This window comes from Miniopterus natalensis, chromosome 11 (assembly GCF_054644295.1).
Source record: "Miniopterus natalensis isolate mMinNat1 chromosome 11, mMinNat1.hap1, whole genome shotgun sequence".
In the NCBI taxonomy this organism is placed as follows: Eukaryota; Metazoa; Chordata; class Mammalia; order Chiroptera; family Miniopteridae; genus Miniopterus; species Miniopterus natalensis.
In genome coordinates, this window is record NC_142091.1 from 18,315,391 (window position 1) to 18,339,270 (window position 23,880).

Consider the following 23,880-nt stretch of genomic DNA (forward strand, 5'->3'; position numbering starts at 1 on the left):
ATGTATCACAGAAGCAAAGGAAGCCAGGTTTAATATCTCAGCGGCTAGTTTCGGCATTTAGAACTTAAAAATACAAATGCACGCTTTGTATCCTGATGAATAAGAAAGGGAGCAGTAAATAAAGAGTGAAAACAGAAAAATAGTTATGGAGGCCCATTATCTATTGGTGACACCATTAGGTGTCAAATAAAATGTGAACTTTACAAGGTCCATGAAAAGGTTTCCTATGATCAGAATGATAATTTTTAATGCTGTTGTACAGAAGCAAACATCATTTATGAATATCTATCGAACATCCATTCTTCTGATTTGCCCAGACTGATCAAAAGTGGCGTTTTTCTTGATGCCAAAGAGCAAGATTCTAAGATAACCCTTCACTGTTAAAGGATCAAATACAGAGTTTTATAAACTCTAAAATGAAACACCAACACTGGGTGAAGAACTTATGAATGAGGTAGAAACAGTTAATATTCAGAATTAAAAGTTATGCTGTGCTTCTGTTGTTTATTTGAAGGAAGATTAGGTGACGTGAGTTTTGGGGTCTCTTTAAGAAGAAAGTTGAAAATGGGAAGAAAGAGAACAGTAAAAGTTTGGGGAGGAAAAGGAGAGAAAAGAGACAGATAACATTGTCAAGTATTGAAGCCAGAAACGCAGCACATAAGATCTACTTTTTAAAAATTCACAGGTAATAGATAAGCTCCAACTTGTCTGTAAGAACTTCTGGACTGAAGACAATATTACAAGTTAATATGTTTAACTTTCTGTTTTCTAGGGGGTAATGGAGAAAAGGGTAGTCTGGATCATTGAAATCTGTAGATAACTGTAGTTCCAAAACCCAATCTTTGCCAATAATTTCAGCCACATGTTTTCTTCTTTTTTTAATGTTTTTATTGATTTCAGAGAGAGGAAGGGAGAGGGAGAGAGAGAGAGAAACATCAATGATGAGGGAGAGTCATTGATCGGCTGCCTCCTGCACACCCCCTACCTGGGATCGAGCCCAAAGCCCAGGCCTGTGTCACAGGAATTGAACTGTGACCTCCCTCTTGATTCTTGGGTTGATGCTCAACCACTGAGCCATGCTGGCCAGGCTCAACCACATGCTTTCAACCTCAAAGCTGCTCAGAACTTTTTATATATTTTTTTCAAGTTCAAGTTTCATTTACTTACTCTATCAATGATAATATTACCAGAGATTTGCACCTAATAAGTAAAAAATCATATAGATGTTCTACAAGCTATGCAATTACCCTCAAACTCATTGCATAACCACTGAAGCTTAACTGAAACTATTCTGTGATTGCTTTAAAACACATACCTTTAAACTTACGGGCAGTGTTTATATATTCAAGGTCATAGCATGAAATTTGACATTTCTAAATTAAATGGTCGGCCTTACCTCTACTAGACTGGGCATTACTTGAGAAGCAATTTATAGAGATTAACAATGTGAGATCTGTTCTTTTACTTATTCCAGAAGGACTTGACTTTCCAGAATGATAGCGTGTTTAGCATAGAAAAATCCAACATGTATCATAGCAAGAGGGAAGACTGTTTCACAGTTTAAGTGTTGTGATAAAAATATGAAGACAATTATTGAGTCAGTCCATATTAGTAGTTCTGAACTATAATTATGCTTTAAAAGGGAGTTGCCATCTTTTGATGCAAATGCAAAAATCCTCATGCACTCCTCTTTTTAAAAATCAGTATTTTAATATTGAGTGGAGCAAATATATTGGTAGTAGTTGATTCCAAACGATGGAGTTTGAAATATATAATTTTTACAAATTCTAAATGGTTAGATGTTGTAACTCTGAGACAGTTATCAACCCATTTCCAAATATCTAATACCAATGATATGATTTCTCTCTAAAATCTAAAACACTCGACTCTTTAATTTGCAAACTATTTACAGGTAAATAACTGGCATAAGAAACTGAGGATTATCTGAAATAAGTGTGTTGTGTACCAAAATGTTTGAAATGGCCCTGAGTTCTCTTAGGTCAGAATATCTTTTATTTTTAAATTAGTCATTTACAGCTGTTTCTGTGTCATGCCCCTGCATGTTAACCAAGAAGATACAAGATTTCAATAGTGATGTAGAATGTGGTGAGTAATTTCAGAGTGTACTAAGACATGAACATATTTTAGAAACAAGCTGATGCCACCACAAGTCCAATGCTTGTAACTTTATCTGCCAATTGGAGATCTGGGTAAGAATTTGCAAAACCCCCTTGGCTGACACTAGTGATGAATCAGAGAAGTCGGTCTTAAGGTTCTCCTGTAACTATCTGTATGTCAAACAAAGAGAGATACTGGGCACGTTAAATCAGCCTGGATTTCTTTTTCTAATTTCTCGTGTTGAATGAGGGTTAGCTTCATCGAGTTTCCTGAATCATGTGGCATGCACCAAGTAAAAGCTTTCCTTATCAATATTAAAATTATTTACCACAAATTTGATAGAAATCAAGTAAAAGAAAGAGTGCTGTCGTGGAAAGAGCATGGACTTCGTAGCTTTGTAAACTTGGGATAACATTCTAAGTCTAATCCTAAAACGCAAGGCCTTGAAGAAGTCACTTGTAGATCGTGAGCCTCTGCTTTCTGCAATTTAATTATAACCACTTATGGACATCTGTAATATTTTAAACAAAAATAAAATTTAAAAAAAAATTATAACCACTTTGCAAAGCTGTGTTAGGATTAATAACAGCAGAGTATATAACACCTAGTGGACCCTCAGTAAACGATAGCTACTATTATTACTTGAATTCAAAAGTCTGCACAGAAGCAAGATACTTCTGTGGACTCCTATGCTCTCTTCCCTGGGAGGCTCTAGATAATCCTCAGTAATCTGGAGAACCTCCTACAGAGTATACAAATATTGCAAGATTTAAGTATCTGTATAATCAGTACACTCATTAAAAGTTTACAGAACGATCGCCAAGTACTAAACTTTTCTATAACACTGTTTACCCAGAAACATTCTGGCACCATCTTGGTCGCTGGATGTTTCTTTTACAAATCTTCCCTTTTTATGCTGTAGGCACTGTTTATGATCCATATGATTTATAAGTCTCCAGATTCCCCACTCACTCTGTTTTCCAGAAGGCATTCCTAAAAACCATAGTGTTCTTTACTGTGTTGTACGTGTCTATGAGAGCATGCGCATGAAACGTTTTGGCTTTTTTGGCTTTTTTAAATTGGCTTTTTGAAATATAACTCACATACAATTTACCCATTTAAAGTTTGTAATTCAGTAGTTTTTGTATATCCACAGCTGTGCATCAATTATCACAATCAATTTTAGAATATTTTCACTACCCTAAAAAGAAAACCCATACACATCAGCAGTTACTCCTTAATTCCCCCACCCTCCCAACCCTAGACACCCACCAATCTAGTTTCTGTATAAATTTGCCTTTTCTGCACATTTCATGTAAATGAAATCATAAAATAGGTGGTCCTTGGCAGGAGAGTATTCTTATTCTCATTTTACCTGGTAAAATAAACAAATCCAGACACTTTCTGGGACAGCCACAAAGTGTAGAGAACCACGACATTACTGGGTTTGTTGGCTGCAAATCCCATGCTGTGGGAAACTCAACGGTGCTTAAAGTTCAGAGACTCACCATGTAGTGAACGAGAGAAGGAGGGACCTTTAAGGCCTCCTGGATTCTTTCCATCTCCTGACCTCTTTTCTCTTTTCATTTCATAGATGTACTTTGTACATCCCCCCAGGTCATGAGTTCCTAGAGTTCAGAGAATCACCTTATGGCGGTGTGAGCTGCTTTCATGCTTAATTCAGTACCTTGTAGATATTCATGCACTCACTCATCCATTCACTTTTCTGCACAGGTTTGTCAAATGCTCATTATATGTCCAGTGACTTTAGATAAGTCACTTATCTGCATCTCAGTTTCCACTATCCAATGGGGTAGTAGTCGCTAGTCTCTAAGGTGAGTTATGAGAATTCAGTGATACTGGAGTTTGTGAAAGCGGCTCACACAGCCCCAGGCACATAGTAGGTTTCAATAAATTTCCACTTACTCATTGCTTTAGGATGTTTTTAAACCCTGAAAATTAAGAATTGTCTGATTGGGATTTTTTTATGTGATTTAGGTTGATTTCTATAAACGCAAGTGGTAAATGTTTTCATTCTTTAGAAATTAAACCACCAAATGAAATGGGATTCAGGATTTTAAGTTTAAAGTATCTTGATACTCCCTCATTAAATGTTATAAAATAATTGTTATTTCCAGATTTACTTGCACTTCTAAATTGGGGTTGAAATGTGAAAACAGTTTTCACAATGATGTGCTAATTTATAGAAAAGGGAATTGGAAAATTACAGTGAGGTCGTAATATCCATAAAGATGAAGACTCCTCCTGGGGAATTTATGAACCTTGAAAAAGGCTGAGATCCCCTAGTTGCTTGACATAAAAATACTACAATTATTTATATATTCCCTTTAGCTCCCACCCTCCCCCAAAGCACCATAAATATAGTGTTGTAACATCAAAGTCAAAATTTTAGCACTTTACATGACAGATTGTGACATTATTTTCCATTTGGCAAAGGGCATATTCCTGAGCAGCTTTAGGAGCCAGACTTCTGATGCCATCCTCTACTTTGTGTGGCACTACTTTTAGATTCCCTGGGGCTTGGCACAGTCATCTTTATGCATCATAGTTCTAGAACCCTGTTTCTCGATCCTAACCTAACGCCATCAGTAGTTTCATTTATTCAGACAGGAGTTATTGAGCACCTATTCCTTGCCAAGAAAATCTGGGTTGCTTAGTAGGCCAAGATTTTCTCTAATCTTGATTATAATTTTCTAGGTTTTCATTCAGAGTCACAAAAAATAGATATTTAAAGAAAATTGGAAACACTTGTCCAGGGGTGCATAGTGACTTCAGATTTTGTTGGATTTAATTGGTTATTTCAAATATTCTAAAATGGCCTATGTGCTTAAACTACAAAGATGTTGTATTTCTTTCAGCAGTACCCTGCTTCTAATTGTTGAAACCAAATGGTTTTAGAAGAGGTGGACTTAAATGACACGAGGAGCAGAGCACTAGGAGAGGAGGGATAGAAAGATGATTAACTCTGTTTCCTAGAATTTTATGGTTTAGTGGAAGAGAAGCATCTAAATAAAGAAAATGATAAGCACTGGCTGGTGTGGTTCAGCGGTTAGTTAGAGCATAGGCCCGGGCACAGAAAGGTCTTGAGTTTGATTCCTAGTCAAGGGCATGTAGCAGGGTTGTAGATTCGATTCTGGGCCTGGTCCAGGCACATGCAGGAGGCAACCGATCGATGTGGCTCTCTCACATTGATGTCTTTCTCTCTCTCTCTCTCTCCCCTTCCCACTCTCAAAATCAGTGGAAAAAATAGCCTCAGGTGAGGATTACCGAGAGAGAGGGGGAGGGACAGAGAGAGAGAAAAGAAAAGAAAGAAAATGATAAAACAAAATGACAGTCATGAATAGACAAGAGTCCCCTGAGTTCATGTGAAAAAATATGAAATGCATTATATTGCTCAATATCAAATAAAAAATAGGCTCTCTTACATTTGCCTGGTTTATTAGCCCAAACATGGTGTACTTTTCCAGTAGAATCTGATAGATGGATATGTGTGCACAGGAATACATGCTTGGGTATATGTAATTGATAACATCTTGAAAATCATAGCCCAGTGCCTATCAGCACACCTAGGAAGCCAGTCATTTGGACACTGAGTGTCCTCTAAGGGGACAGCTCCAACATGGCTCGTGGAAGCTGCTCTTTGCACCCTCCTTGAAATCTTCAGACTGAGGCTCATGGGCGCAAGAGGCATGAAAAAGCCTGGATTCAAACTCTGGCTCTACCACTGACTGTGTGGTTTTGGATAACTTTTGTTCTCAACCTCCTAAAAGTTCAATTTCTTCAACTGTAAAAATAAGGGCAATAATGGCATGTACTTCATAGCATTTTGGGGGATTTCATGACATCATACATGTGCAGAGCTTTTCATGGTACCTGGTACTTAGGTGTGTAGATGGCCAGGATCAAACACATCAGGCTGGCTCTCCTTTCTCCCACACCTAGCCCTTCCTGGGTTAGAAACTGAACAAGGGTGTGCCTTCTCCAATATGCTGCTGCTTTGCACATTCCTACCCCAGTGCTCAAAGCCCGGAACCCTCATCGTAGCCCCGGGAGCTTCTGTGACTGGGCTGTGCTTTGGGATCAGGGCTGCGGATAGAAGTGTGCCCCCCTGCACTGTGCGAGGCCCCACATTGGATTAATGTGTCGAGAGGAAACCCTTGAGGACAGTGAAACCTTCTCAGCCTTTCCAACAGACTGTGAGCTCACAGCCCAAAAAACTTAACTGATGTCGAAGAGCCAGGAAAAGGCAAAAAGACTCAAATTCCAAAGGACAGCAAAAGAATTATAACATTATGTACACCTGGATGAACTAGGGAAATTACATGAAATTAATGGGCCTTTTAATTAAATTTGGAACATCCTCGCTGCCCTATGATATTCTGCCATGGAGAATGAAGCAGGAAAGGAAAGAGCAGCCTTCCTCCTGGATTTGTACCTCTTGGCCTCCCTCCCTCCCAGCAGGCTCGTGCCAGAGACCCCTTCCCACCAAAGTACCACCTGATGTCTTAATTGCCTCTCAGCCCCTGCTCTGGTTCCCTGCTCTGCTGCTCTGCTAATCAGTCTCCCTTGACTGGAAACTCAATATCCCCTGCAGAGAGTCTGCAGCCTTGCTTTGAAATTATTTGCATCCAGTTAGAAGAACCTTTTAGTTCTAGTTCTAAATTGAGCGCCTCGGTGGTTTCCATCCCCTGATAAACAGGCAGCTGGATTCTGCAGCAGTCACCCTGGGCCTCAGTTCTTAGTCACATCAGGGAGCTGATGCATGAAACCAAGAGCATGGTAAATCTGCTCGCGGCCTATTGGAAAGGGAAGTGACCAGTGTAGTCAGGAAACGTATACAAAGAGCAGAGTTGTGTTTTAAGGCAGGTAAGACCTACATCCCTTATTCTGGTTTGGTGCTGGCACTTTGGGATCCAGATATATCCCTGTAGGGAAATCGGGCTGGGATATATTCTGGAAATATGTATATAGCCATTCGCCACCCCAGTCCTAGTACAACAGCCCACAGAAAAGCTTGATACAGCATGGGGTGGGGTGTCCTTCCTCCGGCTGTTGGGCACCTGTCATTCTCCCATTCTGCTTGCTGTGGCAAAGACTGTAGAGAAAAAGGGAAAAGGGTTTTAGTTCCAGTTTTCCCGATTACTACTTATTCACTCTGGGTATGTGATACCCACCTCGAATTGGGGGGAACAAGGAAACGTCATATGTGTAAGGTGCCCAGCAGAGGGCTGAGCTAAAGGGAAACTCAGTGCTGGTACCTCCTCCCTATACCTCCCCGCCTTCCTCACGTCACAGCTCTTCTTGCTAATTGTACCTCTTTCCTCTGCGATGCTAGACAAAATATACTCCCATTATCACAAGCTGCAGATTTGGCCTCTGCATCAGCCCTGTCCACAGGCCCGGTAATGCACAGGCCAGCATCAGGATTTATCTCAGGGTGACACTTGTAATGGATGATTGCCGCACTTCTTAATCCATTTGTGTAATCCTTCCTGCTTTGCCTGCAGTTATTTGCAGGGCCTTAGCAGCAATAAAATGGTTCCTTTCCCAAGACAGAGTTCATTCAATTTAAATCTGGATTGATTATAGCTAAACTTATGACGCCTTTACAAAGGAAGAAAAACACAGCAATAAATTATGCACAGTAATTATTTAGCATTTATTCAGCCCCCACTGTGTCTCGGGCTCAGCATATAAGAGCTGGGGAGAAATCCCCTGTCCTTGAAAAATCAAAGCATAGTTGCACATATAAAAGGCACTCAGGCCAGGGCACCGATCCAATTCCCATTTAATTCTTTATTCAAGGGGCCATGTGGCCATCTGGCCAGCCCTTCAGCTGACTTCATGGGGTTAAGTGGGATCTTCACCCACACCAGTGCCTTCTTTTGGTTCCCCTTGGGTGCAGTCTACAGACAGCATCCTTAGCCTTTGAATTCTACCCCAAGCAGTTGGGGTTTACAACTAAAACTTGTTGGGACTGGAGTCCAGGGTCAGCCTGATGATACCTGCCTGACGGTTGTGGGATCCCTCCTGTAATAGCCTCTCTGGTGACAGGGAAGTGCACTCGGAAGTGGTGTGGAACCCTCGCAGACAAGAGGCTTTCTTCTGAGAACATAGTCATGGGTGTGCTTACCTGCTAGAGGATTTGCATGTCAAGTGGATGGATGAGGGATTTTGAGGCCACTAACTAAAATGTAATTTATATAATATAATAATGTAAACATAATTCCTATATATATCTAGGACTAAAATTTAAAAATATATGGTGACCCTCTTCATTCACAGAAGTCCCAGTAACCATACCACCTGGACAGTCATGTATTTAGAGTAATGGCCAAAAGAAAGAAATAGAGAAGAAAGGCCTGATTTTTTTTTTTTTCTTTTCATTTTTGACCATTTGACTTTAAAAGGAAAATATTCAGGAAAAATCAAAATGAATAATAATAAACATCATTGAGTGCCATGCACACTAGAGTCAATCCTTCAGCTATTGCTGTGAAATGGGTAGTTACACTATTTACATTTTATAGATGAGGAAGTTAAGGAACTTCTAACGAGAAGGAGACATAGCCATCATATGAAGGCAGCTGTAGCTTGACCGTCTAGGACCCAATGCACAAATATGCACCATATTCACAATCCAAAAAATGCCATTTCCTTTGACGTTTTGGTTGACCTTTGAGTTGAAATAAGCTAAAACCCCTTTCTCACACTTACTTCTAAAATTTCATTGCCAGTTTAATATATTAGAATGACTGTCCCTGATATAATTCAAATTATATTTAAGTAACAGCTTAGAGTCAGGATTTATTCAGACTCAAGAAGCAATTTTTAAGATAAAGACAATTATTTTAAATTGCTGATCATTTCTTTTTTTTTTTTTTTTAACCTCAGAACATTGTTTATGCATTAAAACAAGGTACAAGGATCTCTTACCCTTTGAGACAGCATGGAGGGACTTGGAGAGTATTAGGCTAAGCGAAGTAAGCCAGGCAGAGAAAGACAAGTGTCACATGATCTCACTCATATGTGGAATCTAATGAACAAAATAAAATGATGAACAGAGACATAGAACCATGGGACAGACTGACGAATCTCAGACAGAAGGGGGGTTGGGGGGGAGGTAGAGATTAACCAAAGAGCTTATATGCATATATGCATAACCCATGGATACAGACAATATTCCGGTGAAGTCCTGGCAGGGAAGGGACTTAGATCTGTAATACTTTCAACAATAAATATAATTTTTTTAAAAAATATATACAAGTAAATTTGAGCCAATGTATAGACTTAGACAAATTTTTGAGGACTTTGGTTTTTCTTTGTTGTTGATTTTTTTTAAGGGCAGAGATGGTCAAAAGGAAAACTAGACTGTCCGCCTCTGGCGTTGGGGGTGGTAACTGAGACGCCAAAGGCATGCTCAGATTGCCCTCCCCGCGCAGCGCTTTGCTTACGGCTGGGCACTTGCTCACAGTGTGTGCTTCTTCCAGTTGACCTGGACAGGCTCAATGACGACGTCAAGCGTTACAGCTGCACCCCCAGAAACTACTCGGTGAACCTACGAGAGGAGCTGAAGCTGACCGGCGTGGTCTTCTTCCCACGTTGCCTGCTCGTGCAGCGCTGCGGAGGCAACTGTGGCTGTGGGACCGCCAACTGGAAGTCCTGCAAGTGCGCCTCAGGGAAGACTGTGAAAAAGTATCACGAGGTAGGTGTTCTCCAGCGCCTTTGTTTCAGGGCCGCGTCTAGCAGTTTCAGCTGCAAAGGGCATCCGTCCACCGGCTGCTAGAAGACGGGGCATGCCGTCCACAGGCTGCTAGAAGACAGGGCAGGCCATCCACGGGCTGCTAGAAGACAGGGCATGCCGTCCACGGGCTGCTGGAAGACAGGGCATGCCGTCCACGGGCTGCTGGAAGACAGGGCACGCCGTCCACGGGCTGCTAGGAGACAGGGCATGCCGTCCACGGGCTGCTAGGAGACAGGGCATGCCGTCCACGGGCTGCTAGGAGACAGGGCACGCCGTCCACGGGCTGCTGGAAGACAGGGCACGCCGTCCACGGGCTGCTAGGAGACAGGGCAGGTCCTCCACGGGCTGCTAGGAGACAGGGCACGCCGTCCACGGGCTGCTGGGAGACAGGGCACGCCGTCCACGGGCTGCTGGGAGACAGGGCAGGCCGTCCACGGGCTGCTGGGAGACAGGGCAGGCCGTCCACGGGCTGCTGGGAGACAGGGCAGGCCGTCCACGGGCTGCTGGGAGACAGGGCAGGCCGTCCACAGGCTGCTAGGAGACAGGGCAGGCCGTCCACGGGCTGCTAGGAGACAGGGCAGGCCGTCCACGGGCTGCTAGGAGACAGGGCAGGTCCTCCACGGGCTGCTAGGAGACAGGGCAGGCCGTCCACGGGCTGCTGGGAGACAGGGCAGGTCCTCCACGGGCTGCTAGGAGACAGGGCACGCCGTCCACGGGCTGCTGGGAGACAGGGCACGCCGTCCACGGGCTGCTGGGAGACAGGGCACGCCGTCCACGGGCTGCTGGGAGACAGGGCACGCCGTCCACGGGCTGCTGGGAGACAGGGCACGCCGTCCACGGGCTGCTGGGAGACAGGGCAGGTCCTCCACGGGCTGCTAGGAGACAGGGCACGCCGTCCACGGGCTGCTAGGAGACAGGGCACGCCGTCCACGGGCTGCTGGAAGACAGGGCACGCCGTCCACGGGCTGCTAGGAGACAGGGCATGCCGTCCACGGGCTGCTAGGAGACAGGGCACGCCGTCCACGGGCTGCTGGAAGACAGGGCACGCCGTCCACGGGCTGCTGGAAGACAGGGCACGCCGTCCACGGGCTGCTAGGAGACAGGGCACGCCGTCCACGGGCTGCTAGGAGACAGGGCATGCCGTCCACGGGCTGCTAGGAGACAGGGCATGCCGTCCACGGGCTGCTAGGAGACAGGGCACGCCGTCCACGGGCTGCTGGAAGACAGGGCACGCCGTCCACGGGCTGCTAGGAGACAGGGCAGGTCCTCCACGGGCTGCTAGGAGACAGGGCACGCCGTCCACGGGCTGCTGGAAGACAGGGCACGCCGTCCACGGGCTGCTAGGAGACAGGGCACGCCGTCCACGGGCTGCTAGGAGACAGGGCATGCCGTCCACGGGCTGCTAGGAGACAGGGCATGCCGTCCACGGGCTGCTAGGAGACAGGGCACGCCGTCCACGGGCTGCTGGAAGACAGGGCACGCCGTCCACGGGCTGCTAGGAGACAGGGCAGGTCCTCCACGGGCTGCTAGGAGACAGGGCACGCCGTCCACGGGCTGCTGGGAGACAGGGCACGCCGTCCACGGGCTGCTGGGAGACAGGGCAGGTCCTCCACGGGCTGCTAGGAGACAGGGCACGCCGTCCACGGGCTGCTGGGAGACAGGGCACGCCGTCCACGGGCTGCTGGGAGACAGGGCACGCCGTCCACGGGCTGCTGGGAGACAGGGCACGCCGTCCACGGGCTGCTAGGAGACAGGGCAGGTCCTCCACGGGCTGCTAGGAGACAGGGCATGCCGTCCACGGGCTGCTAGGAGACAGGGCACGCCGTCCACGGGCTGCTAGGAGACAGGGCAGGCCGTCCACGGGCTGCTAGGAGACAGGGCACGCCGTCCACGGGCTGCTAGGAGACAGGGCACGCCGTCCACGGGCTGCTGGGAGACAGGGCACGCCGTCCACGGGCTGCTGGGAGACAGGGCACGCCGTCCACGGGCTGCTGGGAGACAGGGCACGCCGTCCACGGGCTGCTGGGAGACAGGGCACGCCGTCCACGGGCTGCTGGGAAACAGGGCAGGTCCTCCACGGGCTGCTAGGAGACAGGGCATGCCGTCCACGGGCTGCTAGGAGACAGGGCACGCCGTCCACGGGCTGCTGGGAGACAGGGCACGCCGTCCACGGGCTGCTGGGAGACAGGGCACGCCGTCCACGGGCTGCTGGGAGACAGGGCACTCCGTCCACGGGCTGCTGGGAGACGGCACGCCGTCCACGGGCTGCTAGGAGACAGGGCACGCCGTCCACGGGCTGCTGGGAGACAGGGCACTCCGTCCACGGGCTGCTGGGAGACAGGGCACTTCGTCCACGGGCTGCTGGGAGACAGGGCACGCCGTCCACGGGCTGCTGGGAGACAGGGCATGCCGTCCACGGGCTGCTGGGAGACAGGGCACGCCGTCCACGGGCTGCTGGGAGACAGGGCAGGCCGTCCACGGGCTGCTGGAAGACAGGGCACGCCATCCAGGGGCTGCTGGGAGACAGGGCACGCCGTCCACGGGCTGCTAGGAGACAGGGCACGCCGCCCACGGGCTACTGGGAGACAGGGCACGCCGTCCACGGGCTGCTGGAAGACAGGGCCGTTGCCTATGGTGGTTTAGGTTGTTCCCTGCACAAGGGCACCCTGCCAGGGGGATGGCCCGGAGCTGAAATTACAGCTGTGCTGAACTTGTCCAGCTAAATGCCCCGGGGGAGAATCTAAGTTCATATTGAGGAAGGGACTCCGTTTTCTAATCCCCATAATATACCACTCGGGCTGGCAGCAGCCTCGTTGGAATAAGTGTATGAGCAAACACATGGGGAAGTAATTTCAGAGTTTACTTGGCCTCCTTTGTAGAAATAACATGGTATTTATTTACAGGATCTGACTTCAAAATCTAGGTTCCTTTAAGAACATGCTAAGAGCCAAACTTTAATTTGGTCATGTCATTAAGAAATTAAGCAGTGTAAAGACAGCAAATGGTTTGTCAGAAAATATACAGCGTCGGAGGCTTTTTCATTCTGTAAATATGAAAATATTTTTCTTTTAGAGATACCAACTTTTCCTAAATACTACTGAGTGCTACCTGGAGAATCAGCTCTGAAATTATGCAAAAAAAAATAAAAATAAATAGTAGAAATGAGAACAAAAATTTAAGAAATAGCAGTAACCTTTAATAATAATTATAATAACAAATACTCATGAGCATCTAGTATGTGCCAGATATTATTATAAGTTTCTCAATGCTAATGTAAAGGGTGGGGGTGGTATGCTATTTTAATTCTCTTTTTATAAGTGAGTATACTGAGGTTTAAGAAGAGCAGTAAGTTGACCAGTGTGACATGGTTGATAAATCGCAGAGCCAGGACCTGTGCTCTCTCTTAAAATATAGAGCATTTTAGTGAGTATTAAAGAGTAGACTTCGGGCAGTTAGAGCTTCCCCTGAAACTGACTGCAGCTTTATTACTTCCTGACTGTGGGAGCATATGCGAGTCACTAAAGTTTAGAGACTTGGTTTTCACATATGTGAAACGGGACTAAGAAAGTATATCAACATATATGCATAACCCATAGATGTAGACAACAGTGTGGTGATGGCCAGAGGAAACAGGGGGTAAGGGTAGGGGGAGGTGGGCGAAGGGGGGGATGGGGTATCTGTAACAGTTTCAACAATAAAAATAAAGTGGAAAAGATTTTTTAAAGTATATCAGATAAGCCCTTACAGGGTGGTTCTAGGGATCAAATAATATATTGCATATGAAATGTGTTTTTTAAGATATGAAACATCAAACAGAAATATGTTTTAAAAATATAAACTAAAATGTGAAGCAAACATTACTGTTAGGAATTATTGTTTGAGTTGTTTTTTTATCAGTATCCACCAAAACAAAAAAGAGAGAGTGGAAACAATAAAACAATAATAGTAAGTTAGGAGGTAACTCCCATGCTAAATGGAAATGGAAATGGATACGTCATTAGTGGCATTTTCCACTTGAGAAATGCAGGAATCCGTGGGCACTGACCACACTTACCTTAGACAGGGAGAACACATTATTTTAGACCTGCATAGACCATACGCTCTTACCCACAAGAATATCTTACTCCACCCGCACAGTTTTCAAAGGAAAGAAAAGTCGTCATAGCCAGAGAACGCTATCGTCTGTGTTCATTGTGTTTTATTTTTGTATGACCTGATGAACTCTAGATTGGATAGTGTTCTTGAGTTCAAGAACCTGAATTTTGTACTGTTGAATTATAACCTAAAGATGAATGCAGAATGCAATAATCAGGGTAGAATTAAAATAATCTAGGCTGTGACAAAATTTCTACCTGGTCATAACTGGAAGGAAAAGCATTCGAGTCCAGCCTTTGAAGTTTTGGAGAGTGCTTTATTTTCATCGTGACTCTGTGCTCAGATACAAGTTACAGCTGGATTTTTTAAATTCTTTATTTCGGAAATGGCAGAGTTAAATATACACTCAAAAGGACTCTCGCCTCCCAAACAGGGACTGTTTTGTAGTTCCTTTCTTGTCTCTGTACACAATAGCTGTTACCTGCAAATTCCTGTAAACAATATCTAGAAGGGGACGCCCTTGATCTCTTTGTTCAGTCACACAAACAAGTCGAAAATGTTGGCATCTTTGAAACTGCTGTCTAAAGCGTCTCTTTGAAGCACGTGTCATAACATTTTCATTCTTAGGAGCCTGCAGAGCTCTACGCAGAATCACTCTGCCAAGTGCTGGACAAAGGGGCAAGGCAGTGTCCATCACTCAGTCAGTAACTGCAAACCTGGAGCAGACACGCCCGGTGTATTTCCCCCAAACTCCTAAAGTACCCTTGAAATGTGTCACGGGTGATCACCCTGCCCAGTGCCCTGAGGAAAGGAGCAGGAGGCTTGTTCCAGTTCCAGGCATGGGGGTTGCTGGAGCTGGGCTCCTAAGGGAAAAGCACTGCCCTTTATTCAGTTACTTCTGTGTCTGTATCCCTGGCTCAGAAAAGCGAAGGCCCAGGTTCCTCAGCTCCTGCTAATAACTGTTGAGATGTGAAATGAGTTTCTGCGAGAGACGAGCACCCCTAAGGGTGACTAGAACTCGTCACATAAACAGGCCTGTGTGACTCTCCACAGATACTTCAATGGGCAGCATTCAAGGCATAAAATCGAGACATTACAGAGCTCCTAATGAGCCAGTATCGTTGCTTTGTTCACAGGCTGTGCTGTTTCTCCCGTAGGGGTTTAGTCTTCCTCGTGTGCAATTCGCTGTTAGCATCTTAGTTATTTTCTGTTCTCAAAAGTTTGTAGGGATCCAGTTAAAGTATTTTTTCTTTTTCCTAACAACCATTCAACACCTCTTGGAATATATAGAATATAAAAGTTACCTTAGGTGGTGATTTTTAAATAGGGAAGTTTCCAGAAAATGAACTGTGTAGACAGTTAAAAGATGCTATATATCAGATCTCTTCTTCCCTTGATAACATGTAACAAAGAAATAGGATATTCCCTAGAAATACGATGAGCTTTTTCATTAATATTTACTGCTTTTCATCATTTGGTCTCCGATGTCCACTCAGGCCACAGTTCACAATGTAGGAAGCAGCAGAAAGAGAAAGATAGAAATTAATTTTTTTCATGCTTTCCTCACAGTCTTGTCACCAAGTGGATGAACCCCTACACTAGAACTTACTGCCGTGATGGGACTGTTTCAGACCTACACTGTCTGATGTGGTAACACTAGCAACATGTGGTTATGGGGCTCTTGAAATGTATGTAACACACATAAGAAACTGAATTTTTAATTTTATTTACCTTTAACTAACCTTAATGTAAATAACCACACATGGCTAATAGCAACGATATTGAGTACACAAGCCTGTTTCTGACACAGTTACAACATCTGGAATCATTCTTGTCTGGGCACAGAATTAGCAATGACTTTAGAGGATTCTTTTTATTTTAATGTAGAATTTTATATTAAAAATTGCTTCCTACTACAGTTTAAGAGTTCGCGATATAGACAGATATCTATATGTGAAACAGAAGATTAATTAGAGGTAACAGAATCTTGAGCTTCAGGCTTGAACTAAAAGAATAGTACTTTTGGTTTTTATATGCTTTTAGTATTTGTTATTGAAACAAATTTAGCTAAAATTGTAAATTAAGACCAAGAAGACAGAAAAACTTTTTTTTCCCCCAGAGTTTCTACTCTATGGTAAAGGCAGAGAGATTTCAGGTTATGATAAAACTAATAACAAAAGTCTAGGAAATCTCTAGCCTATTCTTTCTCTGGAACTATCATTTCTAGAGCTCGTAGAGAGTCCCCCTGACCCTTTCCTCCTTTCCCTCTCTCCCTCTTTGGTGGAAACCACGAGACAGCCCTTTTTCAGGCTGTTTCTATGTTTTCCTCTGAGAGCCAGTCAATGGAGCCGAAAACTGTATGACCTGAAGGCAGAAGATGTGGATTCTGGTTCCAGCCCTGCCTCGTGGGAGGCAACCTAGGGCCAGCCACACAAAACCTCCCAGGGCCTCTGGTTACCTCACAACCCTCAACGTTGAGTTCCCAGGCGGACCTGAAATGACATGGTATCTGTTACCTGTTACACTCTTTCCTAGCCCCCAAATTTCATCTTACCAGAATTGTGTAAGGTACATAAACAAATTGGTGGTCGAAGTGATAGGTAAATGTGAATGAGTAAAGATATGGCCTGGACTAGTTAATGCTGATCGAGAAGTTAATTCACTCATCGGTAATGACACCCGGGCTACTTACCTCCTGGGGACACTGGGTGGACAAAAGCATCTCAAGCCTATAAAGCACAAAACAGATGTGAGTGGAGTTTTCTGAGAGCCTGTTCTGGCTTCCTCAGTTCTGACAGCCCTGGTAATTCACCTACCGAGAGAATGGACTCTACTGAAGTACTACAGAATGTGCCCACTCTTTCCCCTCCAGATCTAGCTTCACACTGGGCCTTCCTGCCAAAGGTCAGCAAGCCTGTCTTGGGGCAGGATGCTCCTCAGGCAGACGAAACCCATCTGTGTCATGAATGATTCTCAGCCCTAATGCCAAGCTCTGAAATGTGGTGCCCTTCTAGGCTTTCATCATGCTTTCTGCAGTGGAAAGGCTGCACACGTAGTCACTAATTCACCAAGGCACTGTCAAATCATTGGACTATTTAGTTTTTTAAAGGTAGGGATTGCACCTAAATATACCCTGCAGTAACCTCAGTGTGCTCACAGAAAACTATTAGAAGTAAATGTCCACAGGTATCAAAATTCATGAGAGTTTTATAGACCCTCACTGTAACCCCAGCCTGTGGTCACCTTCAAACTTTATTTGTCAACAAAATGTTGCTGAACTTTTCGTCACTTGTGTCTTTTTTATTAAGTGCTGCGTCTTGTGACTTGGTGTAAGTTCTTCCATTACAAGGCCCGCCTCTGCTGGCCACCATTGCCTGCAAGCTGAGCAGTTACCCAGGTAGAAAACAAGGTTTTCCCTTATCAAAGTATTTTTTCTTGTAGTCGCTTAGATTTCAGAATAATTGACCACTGGCCCTTAAAATCTTAACTTTATGCACATTTTTTCATATAGTCTATAAGCATGAAAGAAAAAATGGAGGCAAAAATAAGAAGTATTTTATTTCTTAAAATAAGAAACTATATGCATACTGAACAGTGTCTGCTTTAGAAGGTGGGTAGAATCTTAAATAAACTCTTTTTTTTTTTTAAATCCTCACTGGAGGATATTTTTCCCATTGCTTTTCAGAGAGAATAGAAGGGAGAAGAGAGAGAGAGACAGAGAGAAGCATCGATGTGAGAGACACATGGATTGGTTGCCTCCTGCTCACGCCCTGACTGGGGCCAGGAGGATCGAGCCTGCAACCGAGGTACATGCCCTTGGCTAGAATCAAGCCCATAACACTTCAGACCTCGGGCCAATGCTTTAACCACTGAGCAGCCGGCCAGGGCTTAAATAAACTCTTAATGATTCCAGTTTATACACTGCATTTGTCCTGCGATGTGTATTGTGTTCCTGTGTCAGCCAGTAATTTGAGACTGTTACACGGCCGTAACAGCCTTTTTTATATTCCCAATAAACAAGTATCCTACTCAGCAGATCGCTTTCTGCCTAGTATTGTTTTATTAGTGTAACAGCCTTGCGGCAGTGATTCATTCAGTGGTTTACTGGCACTGCTGTTAAATATCTTCTGTGATACGGTAATTTGCAAACCGAGCATTTCTGGCTTTGTGCAAGGGTAGGAAAGCTACCAACTGGCACTGTCATCCTCCAGTTAGCAAAAGTCAACGTCCTCTGGCGTCACGTGGTTTTTCAGGTGGTGAAGAGGAGTCGAGATTTCTACTTTCACCCATAGGTGATAAGAAATGGCTGGCTGCTCTTCAGTGGATTTTTATTTCAGTGTGTGTGCTTGCAGCTGTGAATCAGAGCTCGGAAAATAGGAAATCATTGTGTGATGGTTCCTATTAACAGGTGTCCAGCAGTGGCTGTAATTAATTCAATGCTTCCTTCCCTTTAATGGTGACCAGATAACCCGTAACTAGCCAGTTGGCTTTCTCAGATAAAGGCTTTTCATTTTTCTTTTAACTTTCCACCGCCTCTCAGAACAGCTTTGCTCTCTTCCTCCTTTGAGTGCTGTGTACCTGAACTTAAGACTATTATATGGTCTGAAAGCTTTGAACATTGGTGCTTTGATCAGCCAGCAAAGCAGTCCAATTTCCACTTTGTCCAAACAGTGCTTTCCTGTCTTGTCTGGGAAAGTGTCTGCCAATTCATTTTTCTCTTCTTATCAGCAAAACACATATATACTTTGCTCGTGTCGTTTAATATAAAGCACAGGGAAAATCCCCGAACAATCAGGAGACGAATTAGGAAAAACTGCCCAGGGCCTGCTCTCATCCCAGAGCACGCTCTTTTGTTTGCCATTAAATGAGAGAGCAAATGGACAGAGCGCCGATTTTATAGGTGCCGCTCATCGCAACTTCCTAGGCCTTCATAATGGCCCTTTTTTAACAGAGAACATTTATCTTATGCTCATCTTAGAAATCATTTCTCTCCCCTGCATCTGCCAGCCCCCAAGTCTGTTTACATGCAGACAGTCCTGGGCAACAGCAGCTAATTTGTACTGGAGAAGCTCTTGGCAAAGCTGTAGGACTCCAACCTCCAGCCCCGTCTTAGGCACTCTGAGCAAATATGGCATAGTAGGGCTTTCTTCTCCATCATGGGCAGGGCTCTGAATACCCCAGAAGGTAAGTAATACCTTCTTCAACCATTGCTTCTTTTGCTAATTTTTCACGGAGAAGCAAATATTTTCTTTTCTATACTTACCCAACAGGAGAGAACATGGGAGCAGTGGGCAAATGTCAGCATAACTCTTCTCTCAGTACTTTAAATTTTATTTCAAAAATGTGAAGGGATTAAAAGTGGTCAAAAGCGTGAGCCACTCTTCTGGCCTCTGCTTTAGCTCCTGGCCTGTTTGTTCTGTCCCCTGTGTCTGTTGGAGGTAGAATAGAGGAGGAAAGAAGAATTGTGCATATACGCTGCCTCCTGCATTGAGAGCATCTCCCACCACCTTCACCCAGGAGGTTTCTTGAGCAGCTCCTATATTGCCAGCAGGCTGCAGAGCTATACAGAGTTTCAATTTCATGGGTAAGGGCATGAGCTGGTCTACATGGAGTCAAATTCTGATTCTTCCAATGACTAGCATTGTGACTTTGGGCAAATAACGTAATTTCTGTTTTCTTATCTATGAGCAAAATGAGTTAAGTACTTAATAGTACCTAATAGTGCTACAATAAAGTCCAAATAATTTAATATTTACAAAGTTGCTTGTCACGGTGTCATTCATGACACAGATGGGTCTGGTCTACCTGAGGAGTCACAAAAGGGAATCACAGGCACATTGGAGAGGCATCGGGTCAGAGTGTTCTAAGAACCCAGAGGAGAAAGCTCTGCTCCCAGGTCTAAGTTCCCAGAAGACCCTTAAGCCTTCTCTAAAGACTCTGTTCTCTAATCTATAAAATGGGAATAAAGATGGACCCCTCCTCTAGTATGTGATGAGGTTTGTCTGAGGGCAAAATAAATAGTCCATCTGTGCAAATTCTTTGAAAATTGTAAGATGCCACATAATTGTATGGTGGACTATGACAGAGTTTAGAGTCTCAGGGGAAAACAGAACAAAATCAAAAGTGAAGGCTAACGGGAACCGAAGAACATAAAGAAGAGAAACAATTAAACTGACTATATAGTATATATAACAAGCATATAATTTTCCAAGTATGTGTGATGTGATAACTAACATTTTACTTCAATGAATGCCACAGCAGGAGGAAAAGTTAGCTTCTATTTAAACTTACTAATTTAAAAAAATTATTTTCAAACTTATTAATTTAAAAATTTAAGAATATACTTTATTAATTTAAGAAATGCTGTATCAATACACAAATATTAATGTACAAAGATTTTAGTGGCGCCTGATCTGTTTTGAATTATAAAAGGTATTATATATTACAATGTAAGTAAGAACATGAACACATTTTCATTTATTTATGGCTGGCTGCCAATTACCTTCATTAGGGCAAAACGTTTTACATCAATCAAAAATTTAGCCATACTGCCGTATTGTGTCATGACTTTATCTATTGTGTTGTCTACAGAAATAATAATATGCTCGGTACTGTTATTTATCCATAACACAGGCTTTGGCATAAGAATCATTATGACAATATTTAGGACAGGCACCTGGGCCAAAGCGGGCCCTTGGAAAGCTGTCAGTGAATACCTGCTGGCACACCTGAAGTCGTCTTGGTACTGCAGGTGGGCAATGCAGGAGGCATTACTCTGTGATTGGTTGACCCCTCTGCTTCAAGGAGTTCATCATTATAAAAATATTTACATGTGTGAATTCTAAAGGGGATTCTCAAAGGGTTAAGAACCAGCTGTCACAAAGAGAATAAGTTGTATCTGTCCAGTTGAACTCAGGGCTTTCTAACAGGAAATATGTTTATTGCCCTAGGTATTAAAGTTTGACCCTGGCCATTTCAGGAGGAGGGGCAGATCGAAGTACATGGCTCTCGTTGACATCCAGCTGGATCACCATGAGCGATGCGATTGTATCTGCAGCTCCAGGCCGCCTCGATAAAGGAATGTGCACGTGCATTAAGCATGAAAGATCCTTTAGCTTAAGGAGGGTGTGTTAAGACACCCTTTTCCCACCAGCAACCGAACTTCCTACTAGCCTGCAAAGCAATGAATACAAGTGGTTGCTGAGTTTCAGCCTCGCTTTGTTAGTGCCATGGCAAGTAGAAAGGTGCATCGTCAACTTCTATATCCAAGAATATAGGATCGCATTTAATAATAGCATCTGAGGATATATCCATGTCTACATGTAAATAGGTGAAATGGTTCATTCAGTATATAACCAGGTACACCAGAGATTACATAAGGTTGAGTCATGTAGATCCTTAAACTCTTTTGACAAAATAAGAGACATACTAAATACATGCTACATGTCTTTGGAATATTTGGAAGATTAATTTATTTTTAAATTTTTAATCACCAAACAATTTTGGATCTTGCTCTTTTAAAGAAGACACCTTATATATTAAAAACCAACAGATGAGCTTTTCTTATGTATACATCTTAAATATAAAAAAGGAAAAATATGGTTTCTGGAGAAAAGGCACAAACAAACCATTTTTTTTCATGAGATACACTACATACTTACCTATGTAGACAATAATTACCTGTCTCCAAAAGTATGCCACAATAGTACAGGTGCTTTGGAAATTAAGTCATTAAGTCTCCTTTTTGAGCATCTTGCTGAGGCATGCAAATTCATTTAACACCAGCCTCAAAAAAAATCTCTCAGAGGGTTTATTATTATAATCCTACAAGAGGCAATTTATAAGCTGTAGCAGAAATTTTAATTGTTTCTCTCCAAAAACTCATCCTCAGAAGTAACTTCTTTGGAGAATGGCCTGGGGACTCTGTGTGAGCCTTTCAGAATACCGTTCATTGAAAGATTTGGGTAGCTGAAAGTCAAAAAATTAAGCATTGAAGCATTAACCTAACTGGAAATTGGACAGAATACTTGATAGGATCCATATTTAATAATGGATTCAAACTCTCCAAACTATGCTAATTAATTTTATGTATTTCACTTTTGTGTTCCTGTCTCTTCGAGATACAGACATGGATTTACAATGGCATTTTGTATTTGACAAGCCATCATGGATTGTTTATAGCCTAAAAACTTTTGTGTATTAATGAAACCCAAATTTATTGATGTAAATCCCTAATCATGTACTCACCATCTCAGAAGCCCCATTTCTGAACTAAGTGAAATCAGATCTGGGGGTCTCTAGTTCTCCTGCAAATCTATGGAGCTTGTTCTAAGAAACCACATTGCAGACTGTGGGAGCACGAGTTTGGCCCTGCCCCGCCGCTAGAAAACTGTTTCTGCGTTGGTGGTTATCATTGGTATTTAGAGTGATTTTTCCTCTCTGGCTGGCTCCTCACAGTCTATTTGAAGGGAGACTGACTCCAGGAGTAGGAAATGATTCATCTTTCTTCAAAGCAAGGCTCTTAAGAGAGCAACACTGAAACCAAGATCGCTCAGGGGCTGCTCAGAGAGAACTGCATTTTTCTTGCTGCCTTGAAAGAAAAAGAGAGAGCCGATTTCTTTCATGAGTCCAGGTCCCTACTGACTAAAACCAATTTGAGTGAAGGGTATATGACTGGTGCTTGTTAAGTCCCCGTGTCAGATGAGTGGCCACAATATACTTGGAATTTTAAGCACGGTGCACCCAGGACCAAATTCTCAACTATCCTTAGCTCATTTCTTCTCAGCTCTTTGATATGAAAGGCCAATGCTTATTGAAGATCCACCTTAAAAAATGTGTCCAAGGGGTGAGTGGGGAAATTAAATAGAGATTGTTTGGTTGTCCAAAATCCCAGAGTGCAATCAGCAGTAGCTGAGACAGACACTAATAACCAGGACTCACTCTGCTCCTGCATGACGCTTTGCAAGTTTCCTATGAAAACATCGGATCCCTGCACCCAAATCAAAACGTGTTACATCACGTTAGCTTGTTCGGCTTACATCGTGTCTGTGAGTAGGAAAAATGAGTGTTCTACCCAATTTTCAATAAACCTCCCAGGCTGCAATAACCAAAAGCCCTATCTGTTCTTATTTATTAGCTGAAATGTAAGCAGGCATATTCACTCGCTTTTCCTTTTCCTTTCCTCCGTGTTTATTAAAACTTCTCCCTTGGTTGTCTGTTATCTATTGCACTTCCAATAAATCTGTTTCATCGCCATCAGAGGAGCAAAAAACTCACCGTACAAATTGTATTTCAAAACAAACCCTAATAAATCCACCCGAAATGATGCCTTTCATTCAATATGTTCTTAGAGGGCAAAACACTTCCAAAGGTAGAATTTCTGTTTTTGTCATATTGGTAACATGCAGCTTTTCCCCCTCACAGCAAATGTAATGTGCCTCTTATCTTCGTGAAAAATAAATGTTGCTTTTGAACAAAAGTGCTCCATTCTTTAGCACTCGCTGCAGCTGTAAAAGCTGTACAATGTCACGGTCTTGCTTTGACAAATGCCTGCACCTGCTTGGGGTGACACTTGGGGTACCGGTTTCTGAAGGCTGGGTTTTACAGTGTTGAAAAAGGTCAATCTTGCTCCCTCACAGTAGGATTCTACTCTGCCCCTGCCCTGAAGCCAGGCAAGGAGGTGGGACTGGGTTTTGTTGTTCTCTTACTGCTGCTGTTGCTTCTTTGTACGGTTGCTTGTCACCCCTCAGGCCTTTTGATGAAGTATATTCTCCTGTGACATCACCCACTGAAGAGTTCACAGCCCATCTCTTCCTCCAGGACCTGAAACCAGTAACATCTCAGACGCGTTTCCCTTTCATCCGCCTTCACACCTTTTCCCATCTGGACAGACACCCCAGCTC

The 23,880-nt window shown here is 43.7% G+C and overlaps 1 protein-coding gene across 2 annotated transcripts in view; it reads left to right on the plus strand.

The window, feature by feature from the left end:
• PDGFD (platelet derived growth factor D) overlaps positions 1 to 23,456 on the plus strand; it is a 210,612-nt gene extending 187,156 nt beyond the window's left edge. For both annotated transcript variants that reach the window (XM_016206736.2, XM_016206737.2), the window contains exons 6-7: positions 9,630 to 9,844; positions 20,929 to 23,456. In XM_016206736.2, coding sequence (XP_016062222.1) covers positions 9,630 to 9,844; positions 20,929 to 21,054 — 341 coding nt within the window. In that variant the 3' untranslated portion in view covers positions 21,055 to 23,456. The remainder of the gene's footprint in view (positions 1 to 9,629; positions 9,845 to 20,928) is intronic.
• Positions 23,457 to 23,880: the final 424 nt, after the last annotated feature.